Source organism: Corvus kubaryi, unplaced genomic scaffold, assembly GCF_017639235.1.
Source record: "Corvus kubaryi isolate FWS band 111438036 unplaced genomic scaffold, C.kubaryi_AGA036_p1.0 66, whole genome shotgun sequence".
In the NCBI taxonomy this organism is placed as follows: Eukaryota; Metazoa; Chordata; class Aves; order Passeriformes; family Corvidae; genus Corvus; species Corvus kubaryi.
In genome coordinates this window covers 9,908,854-9,929,231 of record NW_024582054.1, presented here as the reverse complement: position 1 = coordinate 9,929,231, position 20,378 = coordinate 9,908,854, and the positions used below count along the sequence as shown (strand labels likewise).

Below are 20,378 nucleotides of genomic sequence, written 5' to 3'. Positions count from 1 at the left end.
TCAGATGAATCTCTGTAGCTCATACTTATTACTGAGACGTGCAGTGGTATCTTGCTTACGTCAGCTTGTGCAAAGAGAAGCTGCTGAAGTATCAGAATATGCTGTTGCACTAGTGAAAGAGAGCAAAGAAGATTTTACTCCAGGTAGTGTATTGAAGTTTTGAGATCAAAGAGCTTGACATATTGACAGTGCATTTTAAACACACTTTGCCATGGGTGTGAAAACTTTGCTACATTCTTGAAATCTTAGACTCAAAACATTTTCTACCTCAGTTGTCTGTATAGTACCAAATTATGATAAAATGAAGAAAAGGAGGAAATGCAAGGGGAGTTCCAGAGAAATCTAAGCCTATCTAGCCAGTAGCTCTTGTATTAACTTTTTGCTAAAAGGCCTGAGAGTGATCACTAGTTCATCCTCATGTGCTTTTCTGTGAGTGAGTGATGTTAAAAGATTATTTCACTTTGGCTTTCAGTTCAAGCTCATTTGGAAATTTTCAGAAAAGATAGACTATAGCCATTTTTAAAAACTGATACTTAAAATTTGTAATATTTGTCAAATAAAATCGGTCATATTAATTTAACAAATTATTTCCATTTGTCTGTTTTTGTGCTTTTTTGGAGAATAGCTTTAACTTCCATTTCAAGTTAAAATATTCTTTTAGAATTATCTTATTAAGTAAGGTAAGTGAAATAATTTTTTTCAGGAGCTAGATGCTGTGGTGATGGTAATGCTGTGACATTCAGAGTAGGATTCTTCTTATTTTTTGCTGGGTTAACTTTCTTCCTGTTGTTAATATGTTTCTGTAAAAGTTCAAAGTTTCTTTTGTATTCGTAAGTTAGCTATAGTGTTAAAGTGAAAAATATAATTGTTTCAAAAATATTTTAGGGCTATTAAGTACTTGTTCAAAAGAGACCCTGTGTGCAACCTTCAGTGGGCTTTCTGTTGTCATTACTGCAGTTTTGTGATGTAGAGTACTCAGCTCACAGACTTTGTTCTTAGCAGATGTGAACATCAGAGAAATAGGCCTGGAGGGGGCATTGCTGGGCTTGCTGGACAAAGAATTGGATCCAAGATTGTGCCAAGATATCAAAGAGACTCTGACTCATATGCTTACTTCAATGGCAGTTGAGAAGCTCTCTTTTTGGCTGAAGCTTTGTAAAGATGTTCTTGCTGCCTCTGCTGGTAAGTCGTAATACACTGTAGTTGAGAACACTATCAGAGGAAGTCCTGCAGTAGTACACTATGTCACTGAGGGAAAGTGTTCATGTTTCTTGAATGTTTGCCATTTATAAAGTGTATAATCGTCATTCATATTGAAAGATTGGATCCTTTAACTTAGTTCCTTCAGAGGAATATGCCTTTCTCTCTTCTGATTGCCTTTTCCCCATTGAACAAGTTCTTGTAAACATCTTAGGATGTGTTGCCTGTTCATATTCTTGGTGATTTATACTCCTAATGTTAACTTATTTCTCTACCAGAAATGGAAATGCAGAAACGTTTGAGCTTGTGAGTCCTGTGCAATTACCTGCAAGAAAAATAATCTGATCTGTTCTTCTGTTAGTAATAGGAATGATGCAAACCTATTATATCATAATGAAACTCTTGAGCAGACAAAATTATTACTGTGCTGAATACTGACGGGGGTAAAGGAAATTTTTTTACCTGCAGTGCAGGAGGAAAACTTCTTGGATTTAGATTTTTTTGATTTGGAATAGTTATAGCTTCTAATGCATCACACATATTAAAAGGGGGGTTTTTGGATTGCTTTTTTCACTGCAGTTCTTAATTTACTTTTGTGGTATTGATCTTGTCTTCCAGCAAGTAATATCAACCAAATGTAGACAGTTTTGTTGTATTTTAATTCTGACATTTACTTTAAGATACCAAGATTGAAGGAAGTCCCTCTGAATTTGAGGCTAGATATAGACTTTGAAGAGATTTCTTTCTGTAGTTTTCAGTTACAGTAAGGAATAATATTATATTTGGTTTTTTTTCCTCTGTGTCCTAAATACAGATTTCAATACAGTAGCATCAATAGATACCACTCAAGAAGAGGAAACTGCCAAAGTGGATGATATATCTGTATTAACGTCTGACAATGATGACAGATTCCATCCTTTCCGAAATCCACGATGGTCTACCAGAGTTTTTGCTGCAGAGTGTGTTTGTAAAATTATAAGCCAGTGTGAAAATGCAGGCAGTGCACATTTTGACATAACTTTGGCTCAGGAAAGAAAACAACGTGATTCAAGAGGTATGTGTTAAGCACTGGAAGAATTTCATAGAATGCAAAGTATGTTTACAATAAGTATTAGCTCTTTGCATCTTAATGAAATTAATCATAAATTTGTTGTTTGTAATCAATGAAGCCTTTAATTACTCTGATTGGAAGCCTGTATTCATTAAAGTGTAGAGAATTTTTATTTGCTAAAAGACTGTCATCTTACTGCAGCATTTACACTCAGTTTCCTGGTTATAGTACTATGGCATATGTGTAGGAAGGTGTTGTTTCTGAATAAGCACCGGCAGTCACAAGTGATAGCTGGCACCAGCCTACAACATCACAGTTTGGTATCTGGGAGTATGACTTAAAAAAAAGCCACTTTTTTCCTTTCTATAATTTGCATAATCACCAGTAGAAATACAGTGCCATTTTTCAGTACCTCTCTATGTTTATGTGGAGGTGTTTTCCTCAACACTCTTTTTTAGAAAATCTGTCTCATACATAAAGATATTTATACTTTCTTCTAAGTACTTTCTTTTAATATTTAAATGGAAAACAGACTAGATCAGCTAACATAAGGTAGCCAAGTAAAATTGATGTATGTGTAAGCTGCCTGAAGTGAATCCTTGATATGGGTTAGGGTAAAGTGTAAAATATACATTTTGAAAACATTTGAAACAGTCTTATAAAATACATTATGTCTAAATTTAAATTTAATAAAACTATTTTGCTTTTTAAATTTCTGTTTTCAGATGACTTTTTGGTATTGCATCTAGCTGACTTGGTCCGTATGGCTTTCATAGCTGCCACAGATCACAGTGATCAACTTCGTCTTTCTGGGCTTCAAACGTTGCAAACTGTTGTTCGGAAGTTTGCAGCTGTTCCAGAACCAGAGTTTCCAGGTCATGTAATCCTGGAGCAATATCAAGCCAATGTAAGCACCATTGCTAATAACTTAGGAAAGTTTAGAGTTACAGTCGATTACTAAAAGAAATTTGCATTTGCAGTGTGCAGGTGCAGAGCTGGGTTTCAGTTACTTTGTTACTGAAGTATTGTTAATGTCTTCAGACTTAACTTCCTTAGAAATCATCTTTTCAGTTGGCATAAAATTTTTCAGCTCCGAAGTTTTTCAGGTTTCATCGTTTTCCCCTCTTGAACACAACAAAACCAAAATAGATCATTGGTGGGGTTTTTTTAGAAAGCATTGGTTTCAGGGTGTGAAAGTATCGCAAGAAATATTAGGAATAACTATAATTTTAAACTCAGCTTAGAAATAAGTAGCCTTTGCACAGCAGCCATCACATTTTGAGATCTTGGCCAATAAATAAGCTAGAAGAGGTAGAAATGTAGATTGTACTCATAAGGTTCGTTTGAGTTAAGTCTTGGTTTAGATTTACAGAAAACATGTCCTAGTCATTTTGCATTCCAGACCACACTTGGGTTAAATATGACAGACAGCTGTGTTAAGCCTCATACAGACAGCTTCAATTTCTAGCAGGCACTGAATAGGTCAGATCACTTTCTCTCATAGAATTGGAGAGATCCTGACACTGAAGACATCCTAACCTACTTTGATCTTGCTTTTGCCATTATAATTCTATTTTGTTGGCACTCCTTTGTGGGAAAGAAGTGCTATGGTCTAGTCTGAAGCTATCAAGGGAAAAAAATAAGCCATCTGTCCTTGCTGTCTAAAACCATCAAGCAGGTCACAAGTAAAGCTGATAATTTTCCTTTTAAGCTTCAGTACTTTTAAGGTGTTTCTGCTAATACTGTGCACAGATCTCATCAGCTGTTTCATATAAGTTTAGGAGATGTGAAACTGTTAAAAATCTTTTTTTTTTCCTTAAAAATATCATAGTAATCCAGAAAAAGGTTATATAAATTTTCTGGGCTTAAGTAATGACTTCCTAAAATCTTGTTCAGAAGTTCCATAAATAGAATCTCAGCTTTAGAGGGTCTTAAGTGTTTCTTTGCTCTTTAATTTCACCGAAACAGTCTGTGAAAAAATGACTAAGGAACTATGCTTTATAAAGGAAAACTGTAACAAAGTCTGGTTATGAAAAGTAAGTATTTAGTTGATTGTTCACTATGTCTTAAATGTTGTATAACTTCTCTTTAGGTTGGAGCAGCACTTAGGCCTGCCTTTGCTCCCGAAACTCCTCCTGATGTCACAGCAAAAGCATGTCAGGCAAGTGTTGAAAGTCAAAAGTCTCTTAGGTAATAGACCCTCTGAAATACTTTTTTTTTTTGCGTAATACGCAACACAAGAAGAAGGAAATAAATCCTCTAACTTCAAATCCTCCATGCACAAAAAATAATGTCACCTCTATGTTGTGACAACACAAAGATTTTTGTCACTTTAAAGTCTTTTGAGAGACTTTGTAGCGGTTGATGTTTTGGCTGTTGTTTGTGACACCCCACAAATGTTTTGGTTTTTACTACTTAAGTATATTAAACTGTGATGTCATTTAACATTTAATATTGTCTGAGAGTAACTGTATCTTGGTAGAAATTAAGTCTGGTTTTCTTAATTTTACAGATGGAAAAAAGAGTATCCACAGGTGGTTTTTTCTTGTTCCTCATTGTTTCTGTTTTGCAACACTAGGTATGCAGTGCCTGGATAGCAAGTGGTGTAGTAAGTGATCTTAATGACCTTCGAAGGGTTCACCAGTTGCTTGTGTCCTCTTTGCTCAAAGTGCAGGCCGGAAAAGAAGCACAAAATCATCAATATAATGAAAGCACCTCAACCATGGAAGTACTAGCTGTCCTAAAGGCTTGGGCAGAGGTTAGTGTAACAGCTCTGCAGTATTAGTCTTGATATCTGGTAGGTGAGTTAGAACCTTTCAGACAGAATTTTCAGGAATTTCTAACATACTTCTTTAAATAGAAGGTGCTGACCCATCATTTTGCTTTTCTACCTCTAAAAGTACATGAACTTCGTAAACTTGACAAAAGCACTGCTAATTAAACTGGTTTTATTATACTATACGTTAAGAATAATGACTCATACTTAAAAATATGAATTCCTTAATATATTCTAATAGTCCATTTAAAAATGTATGTTATAAGTGGTTATGGCGATGGTCCACTCAAGGTGGTGGTACCATTTTAAATTGGTGTCATTTTTCTCATTGTTTATTGGCATTTTGTATCTTGGAAATAGATCTTTTCAATTAATATTGTCAGTTCAGTACTGCTTTAGTTAAATTAAAGTCAGCTCATGTGAATACCTGTTTAAATATGTGTAAATGCAAGGTTAAATATTTAAAAGTCAAAAGTGTGGACCGTGTACACCACCTCCAAAAGATATGTATTAGAAAGTAGTGATGATGGCCTTGGATGCTGATGGTTGATAACCAGCTAAATATGAGCATGCTCTGAAGGTGGATGATATTTCAGTGTATAACCAGGAAGGTACTTTGGAGGAGAGAGTATGCAATAGATAGTTTTTATGTGAACATTTGTAGAAAAATATGCCAATGTTTTGTGTGCATATTTGAGAATGGATATTGACAAAATAGGAAAGCCATTGGAGACAAGCTAGCAGGTGGGAATAAAAGTCTTGAAAACGTACTTACATTGAGAGATTTAAGTAGATTGGTTTATTTAATTAGTTCAGGAAAAGATAAAGTACTGTGATCAATTTAAAATAATTGCACAAAAAACAGGTTTTTTATAGCATATAACAACCTTTCACTGGTCAGAAGCCAGGACAAAATTCAGACCAGACATGAGGCTCAACTGTCAGAAATGAAGATCTGTAGATTGTTCCAGCCTATAATTAAGATCACTAGAATTCTTCAAAGCAAACTCTGTAGAGCTTCCTAAAAGCTTTTGTGACCTGTAATTTACAAATATTTCACTTAAGCCCTAGGCAGTTCCTTCTCTGTTAGAATCTTACCTATTTCTTGTTTACAGAAGTTGAAGGAATTTCCCCATCCTGTTGCTGCAGGGAGGTGTGAGAAAAGGGCTTGGTGTGTGTTTAGTTGCTGGTCTGGGACAACCCACTACAACTAGCAAACATGAAAAAGATACAGAAATCATAATTGCAGGAGACTAGTACTCAACAAAGCTGACTTGAGATTTGTTGCATCTAAATGTGTCCTTCGTAGTTGAGGAGAGCTTCCCTCCAGGGGCATTTTGGAGATACTATAGAGGGCTGTTTGTCTGAAACATTCTCAATTCTATCTTTTTGATAACTAGAGAGATATCTAGGGAAATTAGCATTAGGAAATTAACCTATAGATGGTAACACCCAAAGTTTGCAAAGTATGCAAGACTGTACTTTTCATTCTTTACTGCTAACATGAAGTAACACATAATTTTGAGAAGTCGGTTTCAAGTGCCATATAGCATTTCAGTTAAAAAAATATTTAGGAATGGGTTAACTGTTGTTTCCGAATCATTATTATAGGTATATTATTTGATAATTCTTCAGCCTTGTAGCTCTAACAGGGTTTGATGGTTGGAAGTAGAAACTGGACAAATAATATATTAATTTTTAAGAGCAGGGAACTTAATTGCAGGTAGGAATTTTAGTAGTTTTCCCTTTTTGGGGATTCTTGCATCATGATTAGCTGGGGAATGGATTCAGAATGTTTAGAGTGCTTGTTCATCCATGCCTACTGGACTTGAAGCAGAAATAGATTTAGGAAATCTCATGCCTGCTCAACAGTCATGCTAGTGATCACAGTAGTTTTCCAAGTGTTAATATTTTTAACTCTCTATCCAAATATATCAACAGGTTTACATAGTTGCAGTTGAAAAGCAGAAAAATCAAAGTGATACACACAAGCAGTGTTTAAAACTTGCAAACTCCTCAGAAGAGAGCTACAGAGATATAACATTTTCAGCCAGTGGACTTCTGGACTTGGTACAGGCAGATCTTGGAACACTGAGCAAGCTCTGGCTTGCTGCACTTCAGGATTTTGCTCTCTTAACTTTGCCTCCAGAATATGCATCACAACTACCTGCTGAAGGTAAAAAGGCAAATGAGTTGTATTTTCATAAGTCCCTTGTAAGCAAACCGACTTGTGTTAAGATCATAGTAAGATTAAATTGTATAGATAATAATGCTACTTATGGACCTATTTAAAGATCAGGACTGCTTTTGAGAACAGAGGTTTCATGGATGTGAAGAGTGGTTTGGTATTCTTATTTGTTGGCTAATTTTATGGTTGAAAGAAGAAATGGGTAATCTATTGGATTCTGTCAAAATAAATCTAAATGAAGTACCCTCACTGGCCTGAATTTTAATACTAAACATTTAAAAAAAAAGTCATACATAAAACACAATCCTGTTTTAAGAATGAGAAAATACAGTAGTTGAAAGTAAATTAATGTCTTAAAACTAATTTCTTTTCTTGTAGGTGGTACATTTTATACAGCAGAGACAATTGAAAATGCCAGACCTCATTACTACAACTCCTGGGCACTGATACTTTATGCTACAGCCTTATGGCTTACTAGCACAGGTTTCATTGTTGTTGATCCAGATGAAGGAGTTACAAATCTCTCCAGACCTGTTACCCCAACTACCATGTGTCAAGATTCTTCTACCAGGCCCTTGGTGAAATCTCCTGAGGATGTGAATACTGACAGATTTCATCTTATCTTGGGTTAGTGAGTGAGTGCATAATCTGCCTAGATGCTGTAACTCAAAATAATTCTTACTAGAAAAAACTGTTAGCAGGTAAATATTTAATTATTAAAATTTAACTGCATCATTGAATATCCCATCTTTCGGAAAAACATACAGTCAGAAGAATTTTAAGTTGTAGTGAGAAAACCGTAAGTCATTTTCCCAAATATGGTACAAAAAACACTGTGAGCTAAACAAACCCTAAACAAATGCTTATTGCTCTGCTCATAAACATGCAAGTTCAAGGGAGGATTTTATGGTGTTTGTACCAGTACAGTTACAGAGTGTATGGATTAGTTTCACTGAAGTACAGTTTTACATCACACAATAGTGTATAGGTTGGAAGGGACTTGTGGAGGTCATCTTATCCACCTCCTGCTCAAGCAGGGTCACATAAAGCCAGCTGCCCAGGACCATGTCTAGACAGCTTTTGAATATCTCTGTGGGTGGAGACTCAACCTCTCTGGGCAACCTGTGCCAGTGCTCGGTCACCCACACAGTAAAGAAGTGTTTCCTTACATTCACGTAAAGCTCTGTTAAGCCTCCACTACTGCAGAAGCTAATCAGGTAGTTGAATTAGTCCCAGTTCTCTAAATTTACAAAATTAGGCATTTCTGATTATATGTTTTTCTTGGTCTCTCTTTTGTATCCTTCTTTTGTAATCCCTTTTTGGAATGAGTTTGTATGATTTTATTGCATATGTCTTCTTTTGAATCCCAGTCTTTCTGCAGAGAGCCAGCTCACTTTTGAAATCTATTGCTCCCTCAGTTAAAAGTGGGACCTCTGATACAAAAGCTGCTCATTTTCCCTGCTTCCTCTACTGCTTAGTGCATCAAATTTCACCTACTTGACTGTGGGCATCTGGCTTGTTTATTCTGCTTTTGAATAAAATAACATTTTAATTTTAACTCCCTACAGAGAAATGGAAAGAATTTAAAACCACTTTTCTCTTGCACAGCCATTGTTTAGTGGACATTGATTGGTTTCCCAAGTCATCACACATTTTGGAATTACAGCCGTACAACTGGACTGAGAATATGGATTGCAGTTTATATGACTGTTATCTCCAATATTTTGAGGTGTCCTGAAAGCTGAGAAAAAAGATAGCTCTTATCTGCTCTACAGTTTGCAAGCTTAGGCTTCATGTAATTTACTTACTGCTGGTTATGTAGTTGCGGTAGTTGGCATCTTCAGCATTTTTTTTAAATGAGAAGATAAAGCCCCAGCCTTAGAGTTTGTGAACTACTATTACTTTTACCATTTCTTTCTATTACATAAATCAGAGTGATTAGGCAAATATTCTGCTATATACTCACTATGAATTATCCTGTCTGATCATTGGACCTCATGTTCAGTGTTTTATTCAGAAATTGCTGGGGTTTTATTTATGTTAGTAGCCAGTTATAATTGGGTCTTACACTGTCTTGAAGGTGAAGTTTCTTTCATTGTTTTGATGGAAATAGAGTTCTTGCCCTGAGTTATTAGCAATAGGAGATGAATTCACTTAAAATGCTACTTCTGTGTTTGCTCAACCTTCTGTGACATTACCTAGTAGTCGAAAAAATTACTTCTTAAAATTTCAAGCACACATGGGGTTTTTTCTTCTGATGCTTACAGGAATTAGTGTGGAGTTCCTCTGCTCTCCTCGATCAGATGCAGCAATGGAGAACATTATTGCCTGCTTACATGCCCTGCAGGCACTCTTCGATGTTCCATGGCCAAGGTCTAAAATAGGTGGTGATCAGGTAATGCATAATGACCAAATGCCCCCCAGAATTAAGGCATAGTTTTAGTCTGAAGAGTCTCTACAATCTCTTGTATTTCCAGGAATCTTCAGTGTAAAAGTAGTAGGTAAATTATATGCTTTACCCAAATCCAGAGCTGTAGACGGAAGACATAAAAAAGCACAGTGTGGAATTTGTAAGGTGAGGGGCAGAGAATTTGAGGGCATTTCATCAGGAAGACATAATTAGATGAGTAGGATGAGAGCCAGGTAAAGACAAAATTCTGGAAAAGAGAGTTCTCTTACTCTCTCTGACAAGGCATGGTTGAATTAATTCTGTTGTAAAAATCAAAGTTGATAAAAGAAGACTGGACAAAAGCAGTGATACTAAAAAAAAGAAAAAAGGCAAAACTGAAAAAAAGCATTACACAATGGTGATCCTAAGAAGAAGTAGTAATCTGAAATTTCATTTTTTTTCCTTTAAATTACAGTTTATACCATCCTGTGTGCCATGCAATTGTCTAACACAGTAGAAGTGATAAAGCCTGTGGACATGGCCAAGTTCTGCTGATTGTTGATGTTCTGTCCAAGCAAATGCACATAGTGTAGGTGGGATACAATGTAGTGTCCCCACCTTCAAGAGTTAAGAAGCCATAAGATAAAGATTACTTGGTGTTTTTGTAGTTGTTTTAAGTACCCTATGTCTTAAATTACTATGATAAGTATTTTGTTGGGAGACTTGATTGGGACTGCTGTTACTGGGAGCTAGGAGCTGGATGTTGAAGAAAATGCCAACTCCTATGATTGTATCAATTACATTGTGTTCCTTAGTGAGATCAATCAGAGTAATACTGTTGGCTGTAACAAGTACTAACAAGTTCCTAAAACTCCTGCATTAAAATTAAGGTATATTAGATGTTTTTCTTGCTGTAGGAGTTGGGTGTAGAGCTGCTGAATGTTTTGCATCGACTGATACTGACCAGAGAATCACCTGATATTCAGCTTGCTGCCCTTGAAGTGGTTCGCTTGATTCTTTTTGCAGCTCAGGAACATGTGAAGGAAAAGAGGAGAAGTGCAGAAGGTACAGTACTGTATGAGATGTTTGAGTACCTATTATCAGGGTTAAAGCAATTCTTTCTTGGAAAACTGGATTCCAGGATGCATCTTAATTAAAGTTTTTCACATTTAGATTCTAGTTTACTTAAGACAGTCCATATTCCTGACATTAGAAATTCAGGTGGTATGATGGATAACAGGTAGTTTAGGTGTTGAACAGAGGGTAGAAAGTGAGGAGAAAAACTGCAGAAACTGCAGCTGGGTGGTGTCAGGGAGGGAGGAGTCTTAGTGAAAAGCTGGGGTCAGCTGCAATTGAGCAATGGACAGACTTGCCACACACAGCTGTTACAAGCCAGGTTCCAGTAGTTACTCTGATTGTAACTTCCTAACATTCATTTTCTAAAAGGAAAAAACTGGGAGAAGAACCAAAATGCTTGTATTAGGTGACATCATATTGGCTTGGTGCCTTAGGATGTTGTATGTGGAAGTCTGTTGCGCACCCTTTTGCCTTTTGACAATCACTCCATAGTTTGCTTATTTGGAAGGATGGATGTTTGCTAGTAGAATTTTGAATACATACCCGTGCACATACATACGTGTCGAGATTATAATTTGGTGCTGAAACAGTCTTAAGAAATAAACTTTTTGGAAACAAGTCACAGCCTGCAGACTTCTGCTATATTTCTTGTTTTTCTTTCAGTTGATGATGGTGCTGCAGAAAAGGAAACATTACCAGAATTTGGAGAAGGCAAAGACACAGGGGGACTGGTGCCTGGGAAATCATTAGTCTTTGCAACACTGGAGCTGTGTGTTTGTATTCTTGTCAGACAGCTTCCCCAGCTCAACCCTAAATTAACTTGTAGCCCTGCAGTTCAACCTGGAAAACATCTGTTACTGTCAGAAGATGGAAGCAGACTGGTAGCAGCGGCATTAGTTATTCTCTCTGATATTCCTGCAGTCTGCTCTCCTGAAGGTATGCTATTTCATCACAAGAAAAGATTAATGAAAGAATATTAGGCCCTTCTGTCCCCTTGTTATTACCTAATTTCTTAGCTGGTTAAATCTGGCAGCAAGTTTTGTTGATTTGCTTGTGACAATTTCCTTTTCTAATTTTTTTTTTGACTGTCAAATTGCAAAACAAGTTACAAAACTGAAGCAGTTAAATGAGTAGTTTTTCTCTTCCTCCCACCCTATAGCACTGCAATTAATAGATTCATTTTGTACTGGGTAGTAAACAACAGCTACATGATTATATTCTACTTGAATTGTCTATTCTGGAATCTATAATGCAGACATAAATTTAAAAGGGAAATGTGTGATGTTACCTTCCCATCATTTGAACATTAAGAAACGGCTGTAAGGAGTTACGGTTGAATTCTCAGATTAGTTGACTTTTACCCATGATTCATTTTGGATTCACTCCAAACTTTAAGGTGGTGCCCCACCACCAACCCTCAATGTCATATTCATACATATTTCAGTACTGTTACAGCCACACATATAAACCATTTCTGTCCTACTCTGTTCCCGCCTTAAGTATTTTTGTTACACCTTATGCAAATTCTTGGCATTTACCACCCCTGAAAATTTCTTCTTTTTTTTAAAATTTGTTTTCTGTTATTCTTCTATGTGGAATATGATACTCCAAATGGAGTAGCTGGCAGCCCTTGCAATCCTTGTAAGGTGATGATTTGCTTTCTCATTTCCATCTGCAGCCCATTAATTTATCAGTTCAAAGTGAAAGGAAATACACATCGCACCACTCAATCTGAGGACAACTATCTTGTGTGAAAAATAATCTGTGATTTTTTTCTCACTGTAGTTGTTTTCATCTTTAGCAAACAGCTTGCAGGATCAGACCACAGGGAATGTGAGAGAAGTTAAGCATTTGGTTCAGGTGACTAAAAAGAGGAGCTGAAGCTTGCTTATACAGTCAGTTGAATAAGGAAGCAGCTCCAAAAGTCAGCTGACATAATCAAAGAGATGAGAATTCCTCTGTGGAATTGCATAATTTTTTCTCCTTTAGTAGGTAACTGAAGTTACACTCCTGTGACTGCCGCGTCTCTTCCTTCAGGCCCCTGTCATGATACGTGTGCATAAAAAAATTTGCAAGTAAATGATGTTCATGACCTAAATTTCCTACTGAATTCCAACAGTAAAGTCTCAGCTGTTCAAAAATACATGTCCTCAGCTTCAAAAAATACTTGTGCATAAGTCAGAGACCCTCATTATTCAACAGGCCTCTCATGAACATCAGTGTATTAAAATCTTAAAAACGTAAGCATTTTGCTGATTATGGAATGCGATAAGCATATTAACCCATATGCTTAACTCTGTGCTTTGCTGAGTCCTAACTTAGGACAGGAGCAACACATAAGTACGCAGGTTTCTAGATTGCCTCCAATATATGCAGAATTCTAGATTACTGTTAGATTCCAAGACATAAAAATAAGTGAAACTGCTATGCCACGTTATTCCTCTGAATTTTAAAATATTTTTAGTGCTCTGTCATTATGACTGGTCAACTATCAGATTCTCAGACAAGAAAATCTCTTCAGTAGCCTAAGGAACAATCCGCTTCTCTCCTTAGGTCTTCTCTTTTCCAAGATATTTTTTAGAGCTTCTATTTTAGTTCTGGGGGGTTTTATACATATATTTATTCTGAAGTCCGTATTACTCTTACTAAACTCTTGACTTCAGTGATTTCCTAGAACAGTGGCATCTTTAGCTAACTACACATCATTGAGTAGAAGTTTCCTCTTGCCAGTTTTGAAATTACCCCCATTAATTTCCTTCACTGTATTGTCTTCATGTGCAAAGTATACTTAGATGCATATACTTTGTTTTCTTCTTTCTATGTAGTAGTATATACAAAGAATTTACTATGTATCAGTATATATACTATACATATACTGTATATATATATATACAGTAGATATGTATAGTATATATACTAGTATATACTGTATATGCTACTATATATACTTTCATGGCTTCTCTTCCATGAGAACCACCTCCTTAGTGGTTCTAATTTTTCTGTTCTTGCTTTTCTCTGAATATGACATAATTCTACACTTCATGTAGTAAAATGATCGAGGAAAAGATATATAATGCTAATTTTAAAGGGGAAAAGGTTTAAATTCACTTAAGCAGTCTGACTCCCTGTTTGCTATAGCAGGCCACATGATATTTCAAATCTTTTCTCCAAATTAGCAGTGCCTCTATTCATAGATATGCTTAAAAATTATAAATTATTAATAAAAAAGAGAATCCGAGAAAACTACCTCAATATTTAAAAAAAAAATACTAAATTTTAAAAGTACCTGCATTTTTTTTAGATTTCTGTTAAATTAGTTTGCACTGTTTTACAGGAAGTGTTTCAGTTCTTCCTACTATTTTGTACCTAATTATTGGAGTACTTAAACAAACTGCTGTGAAATTGCAAGATGGCCAGTTACGTCTGACAGTTGCTGCATCTCTACAAGCTCTTAAAGGACTCTTGTCTTCTCCAATGGCTCGAGCAGAGAAAAGTCAGAATGCTTGGACTGATCTTCTACGTAGTGCTTTGGTCACAGTGCTTGACTGTTGGGATCAAGGTAAGCACAAATGTTGGGTTTATGAGTTTAAAAACCAAATTTAAAATGTTTGTGTGAAGTGTTGCTTGGTTTTATTTAAATTGAATTCATGCACATCTGAAAAAAGACTAGTCACTGCTTAGTCACAAGAGAATTAGCTGGTTACCAAGTACTGTTGAAACTATCGTGCGATCTTGTCCCTACAGTGGATATGAGAAGTCATCATCTATAAAAGTATAAACGTGGGTGCCATGATTTAAGCCCAGCTGGAAATTAAGTACCATGCAGCCACTTGCTCAACCTCTCCCTCTTCCCCCCACCCTAGTGGAATGGGGAGGAGAATCAAAGTAAAACTTGTATGTTAAGAACAGTTTAATAATTGAAACTAAAGTAAAGTAAAGTAATAATGGTAAATTATTATAATAATAATGATAAGAAAAAGGGAAAAACAAGTGATGCAGTGTGCAGTTGCTCATCACCCTCTGACCAATGCTAGACCCCGCTTCCCAAACCCAGATCATCCTCTCTTCCAGGTAACTCCCCCCAGTTTATGTACTGGGCATGATGTTCTATGGTGTGGAATATCCCTTTGGTCAGTTCAGGTTACCCATCCCAGCTATGCTCCCTCCCAGTTTCATTTGCTTATCTTCTCACTGGCAGAGCATGAGGCAAGGGATAAAGTCCTTGACTTAGGATAAACACAGCTTAGCAAAAACCAAAACATTGGTGTATTATCAACACCATTCTCATTCCAAATCCACAACACAGCAGTGCAACAGCTACTGAGAGGAAATCAGCTCTACCCCAGCTGAAACCAGGACAGTGGTTTGAGGGCTTACTCCTGTGTTGTGTAGTGCCACAGTGTAGTTCCATGGTACGAAGGCATAAACAGGAGCTATGGCTTCAGTGTACAGCTGAGCGTAAAAGACAGCTGTACACTGAGTGCAGGTTCTCCACAAAGAATTAGTGTCTGTAGTGAAGCAAAGGGTGTTAAAGCAGTAGTGCAAGAAAAGAATTTTTTGTCTTCAGTGAGTTTACTGTGTGCTGCTGCTTCAACTTCCTGAGTTTGTAGTATTTTTATTGTTCCTTATGTTTAATCTCTTAAGTTGTAATTTGTTGTTGGAACTTTTCTTTACAAAACTGTTTAAGTTACAAGAAAATAATATATTCTAAATCCAAGTTTTATATTATTCTCAAAATGATTGTACTTTAATATGTCATACTAGCTCTTCAAAGATATTTATTGTACTTTATACAAAGAAACAGTAGAATAGGAGTATGCTGTAATTTTAAGTGTGCATATGATCACCCCTTAATTCCCATTTTGGCCTTGGCTTTTATTGCAGTAAAAGTCCATACCACTGTATCAGAGTATGTTGTGTATTTGAAAACAGAGGTTCCTAAAGAAACGTAGATGTTGGTATTTCTATTCCACCTCTTTGTACCACTTAAACTCACAGAATTTTTAATGTAAATCTAACAATCTTCTTTGTTAATGTAAATCTAACAACTACTTTGTTGATAGTAGATGGCCTTCTCCAAGAATTCGATGAAGTCAGCCTTCTCACTGCTATTACAGTATTTGTTATGTCTACCAGCCCAGAAGTTACTACTGTAGAGTGCCTTCAGAAGCGTTGTATTGAGAAGTTTAAAATAACACTTGATTCAAAAGATCCTCTTGTAAGTACTGGTGAAGTTATAAGAATATCACTACATACTGAATGAACCTTGGCTTATTTTAGTTGTGTTGCTAGTCCTGTGTGTTGATGGAAGTTAATTCTCTCCTGACTATATCTGTTGTATTTTAAAATACAGTCTGAACAAGTGAGCAAGAACACGTCCAGCAGTGCATTTAATCATTGTTCTGTATGCAATTCTGGACTCCTATTATTTATTTCTTTTATTGCCTCAGACTCAGTGCTTTATACATTGCTAAGTACATGATAAAGTTGTGTAGTGTTTCAGGCACCTGTCGAATTTTATTTGTTCATTTTATCTTCAACACACAGATACTATCTTTTGCAGAGGAAATCCCTCAGCTATGAGTCTTTGGGAGCTGGAGCAAGTACCACTACAAAACTGTTACTATCCCATAAGCATCAGCTCCTGGCCACTGCTGGATGCAGCTTACTGAACTGGATTAATGCTTTGTTCTGACCTAGCATAAATATTTTCATGTTAGTGGCATTAGATTATAGTGCCACAGTTCATATATAACTGACCTTCACCTAAAAAAGTAATGTATCAGGGAAAAAAAGTATTTATACAAATGGCTTTTCTAGGTATTGGGGCTACCTCACTTTCAAAGTTAAGTTCTGAAAATAACATGCATTAGATTTCATATTTGTTAGAATTCACTGTAAACTGCTTTCTTGCATCTTCTCTATATATATTTGTGTAGTAATAAAAAATTAAACAAAGTTTAATTTAATTGAGAAATAAATATAAGACAATTCTTTTTTATACATCAGTACATTCCTAATATTGTAAACTTTGATTTTCACTGTTAGGAAACCGGAAATGCCAAATATGACTGCAAGGAAATATTAGCATGCATTTGCAAACTTTATCCAAGTGTTAGGCATCAGAGCCACTCAGAAATTGTGTAGGAACTTTGCAGTTTCAGTCCTATTGACTTCCAATAAGATGCAAGCTTCTGCACCATTTAAGGCATTTTAAAATTGTGCCTACAGTTTGGCTGGGATATTGCTTATATTTTAAGCACCACTTTTTCAGTATTATTGCACTTTTGCTAAGAAGAGAGTATTTTCAAAATAATACTAATATTCAAACAAAAATAGGTTTTTTTCCTTAACTCAAAAATGACAGAAGATATAAGACTTGATGAAAGAAACAGAAAGCATGATCTGTTTTCTATTAATAATTGATTACAAGTTATGATGCTCCTATAAAGTATTATACATGAGCAGCCTACAACCTGATGAGTTTTCAAGCTGTGAGGCACATTTTCCCCCCTCCCAAAATTTTTATCTGACAAGCTGTTAGATTTAGAACACCCAGAGATGTATTTTTAAGTGTAACACTTTGTAACTGCAAATTTCGTTTTCCCTTTAGGTACAGTGTAAGTGCTACCAGCTGCTGCACTCCATCTTTCAGCATCCAAACAAAACTGTGTCCTACCCTTATATCCATTCTTTAGCACCATCCATTGTGGGGAAACTGCAGGAAACAGAAAAGGCAAAACCTGAAAATGCTGCTGAACTTCAAGTCATTCAGGAGGGAATAAAGGTGGTTACAGCTCTGACAGCAGCTGCTGAGGAACAGCACCGTAAGTTACTTCCATTTCTTGTACCCAAAGTGTTAAAGATGCTCAAAGTTGCCATAAATAACAAACTAAAACCAAAATGACCACTAGGAATTCAGTCCTGAACACTAATTGCTAACAAAATTGGTCACAGGAATGTTGGGTTTTTTACCCTACAGTTCAGCTAACCTTTGCAGCTTTACAGTTTGAATTAAATGTTAATCTGGAGAAATACTTCCATTTAGAATTTGACACTATTTTTAAAAATCATATATTTAAGTTCTGTTTTCAATGTTTGTAGGTGCTCACTTGGTGGCCTGCTTTCTTCCCATCCTCATTTCCTTTCTTTTGGATGAAAATGCACTGGTTTCTGCTACAATCTCGGCAAAAAGTCTACATGAGTTTGCTTTGCAAACTCTGATGCAGATTGGTCCACAGTACTCATCAGTTTTTAAAAAACTAATGGCCTCCTCTCCGACTATGAAAGCCAGGCTTGAATCAGCTGTTAAAGGCAATCAAGAAGGCATCAAAGTGAAGACTACTAAACATGCAAAAAATCCTGGGAAAAGTTCAAGCATTCAGCTAAAGACCAATTTTCTTTAAAGCCCCATATTGTAATTTTACGCACTTTGGTATCAACAGCAAAAAAGTCCCTTTTAATTTCTAATCACAAAGGGTTGTCAGGAGTTGATCTCATGTATTTCAGTTTGTGCTGAAATATTACAGAAAGTTTTTAAGAGAAAGCAAGTCTCTGGATAACTTTCTCTTAGTGTAAGACTTTTTAAATATCTCTAAACACTATGAATAAATCAGAGGTCATCAAATCTGTATTTTTTATTATTTTGGACTAAAATATCAGACATGCACATGCCTATATTAAAAAGAATATAGTGAACTTTACCATAGATATATTTAGGAGCATCCCACACTTAGCCATTATGTAAAGTTAACTTTTTTTTTTAAGTCAGTATTTGTCAAAAATAAGTTACTGTAGTTAGTTTTTGGATTTAACAGGGACATAAATTTACTTACAGGTTGTAATCTATGCTAATTACTAATTCAACACACTGCATCATTCTTTAAACAGATTAAATATCCTTGTAAGCCTTACAATAGTTTATTGCTGATCTCAGAAGATTCAACTCAGTAAAGGTAATATGGATAGCTTTAATCCTAATAACATCTTGAGCTGGCCAAGATGTAACAAATGCTGTGAAATACAGCTCTACAATGCCTCTCTGGGGACTCTGTGGTTCTTTCCGGAGTGGGACTGTCATGCATATGTAAGGATTGACAGGCTTGGTGCCTTGCTGCTTGACACAGTCTCACTTTTCAGGACGTGTACTTTGATAAGTTTTTATTAGGGGAGCCAGGCAATTGGAGCTTACATATCCTGTCCAGGATAGGACAGCAATTTTAACGTACTGTGCCTCAATTCAGACCTCTGCTCTATGTGGATGGATGTTCCCTGATCTCTGAATGATCGTTGATATATATATATGTAACTTAATTTCTGTATCTCTGCAATGACAGATGGATGCATTTGAAGTCACCTTGTCTTGTGTCTATAAATAAAGTGCAACAAACTCATAATAAGTATGTAATTAACATTTTTATCAAGGAGCATATTTTAATATAGAAAAATAACTATCAAAACTGCAATAGCTATAAAATATTTTCGAAGTACAATGCATTGACTTCTTTCTTAATACCAGTATTACCTAAACCAAACACTGTCAAACTGAGGATATGATTTCCTTCTTGAATCTAATTGCTTTAAAAGGAAGAAGAAAAAAATATTTACAGAACTGAGAAACACGCTGTGACTCAGGAAGAGTGTGATGTACTGTATTTTATTAGAAGTTTTGTATATAAATATAATTGTAAATTGTACAGAATTAACAAATTGATGAAAGTTCTAACAATTCTTTTTTCTAATTTACATAAATAAAGCTAGTTTTCTTCACTTAATATTTGTCTTAGTTATTTTATCCAATAGCAGAGGAACTCTTAAGGACTTGTGTATCAGAAAAAATATTGTTGTGTGCTGCCTCAAGGAAACTAAAAATAAATGTTTGGGTTGGATGCATCAAGGTCTGTGACTTGACACTGCAGGTCTTCCTCTGTTCTGAGTAGCACAGTGAGTAAATAAGTAGGACCAGGGAGATTTTCTGTGTGTAAATCCCTGTGTTGTGCCAAATGCTGAAATGTGTGAACTGTGGGAAGATGGTTGAGGTGCCTTCCATCTTTCCCTGGAGAACCAGAAGTCCTGAGTTCCACCTCTTCATTGAAGTCAAATCTGTAGTTGCTGGCTGTGTTAAAAGGGACTTACATTAGATTTGCCAGTTACTCATCTTTATCTCATTAGTAATTTTTTTATCATGTTACTTTACCCTTCCAAGTTTACTGGTGGGGGTTTTTCTTTCATTTTCTTTCCCAAGGCTGCTTCTGGAAAATCATAGATTCTTATGAAACTTTAAGACTTTTAAATGAAACTCAAGTCATGTTTGGGATCAAAACGGCCAAATATATTGCAGAGGAAATTAGTTGCTAAAAAATGTATTTGTGGCTACTTTTTCATTTTCTGTCATGTATAGTAATGTATCAACATTTTTTTAATGTTGGTAAGACAATCTGTTGAAAACGTGCTTTGCTGAAAAACTTTTAAGAAGCATATTCAAATTGCAAGAGCACCAAGAAAAACTGTTAAAAGCCAAAAATTAAAGTTCAGTGCAGCTTAGTCCTAGATTTCTTAGGTCTTGTTGCAGTAGCTCACAACTGAGCCATTGAGAGGTGCCATAATTATGTGACTTGACATTTCTTGATCAAGTCTTGTGGCCACATGTGGAAAAGTACCATTTTCAACATACCTGTGTATTGCAGAAGCAAAAATG

At 35.9% G+C, this 20,378-nt stretch overlaps 1 protein-coding gene across 6 annotated transcripts in view; it reads left to right on the top strand.

Moving 5' to 3' along the window:
• HEATR5A (HEAT repeat containing 5A) overlaps window positions 1-19,455 on the top strand; it is a 65,279-nt gene extending 45,824 nt beyond the window's left edge. For 5 of the 6 annotated variants that reach the window (XM_042048041.1, XM_042048044.1, XM_042048040.1 and 2 more), the window contains 15 exons: window positions 5-143; window positions 1,003-1,182; window positions 2,015-2,254; window positions 2,977-3,158; window positions 4,344-4,412; window positions 4,830-5,009; window positions 6,969-7,203; window positions 7,594-7,842; window positions 9,483-9,610; window positions 10,522-10,669; window positions 11,345-11,617; window positions 14,016-14,240; window positions 15,745-15,899; window positions 17,295-17,508; window positions 17,786-19,455. In XM_042048041.1, coding sequence (XP_041903975.1) covers window positions 5-143; window positions 1,003-1,182; window positions 2,015-2,254; window positions 2,977-3,158; window positions 4,344-4,412; window positions 4,830-5,009; window positions 6,969-7,203; window positions 7,594-7,842; window positions 9,483-9,610; window positions 10,522-10,669; window positions 11,345-11,617; window positions 14,016-14,240; window positions 15,745-15,899; window positions 17,295-17,508; window positions 17,786-18,087 — 2,919 coding nt within the window. In that variant the 3' untranslated portion in view covers window positions 18,088-19,455. The remainder of the gene's footprint in view (window positions 1-4; window positions 144-1,002; window positions 1,183-2,014; window positions 2,255-2,976; window positions 3,159-4,343; window positions 4,413-4,829; window positions 5,010-6,968; window positions 7,204-7,593; window positions 7,843-9,482; window positions 9,611-10,521; window positions 10,670-11,344; window positions 11,618-14,015; window positions 14,241-15,744; window positions 15,900-17,294; window positions 17,509-17,785) is intronic. The other variant, XM_042048043.1, reaches the window with a different exon arrangement.
• The last annotated feature ends 923 nt before the right edge of the window (window positions 19,456-20,378 follow it).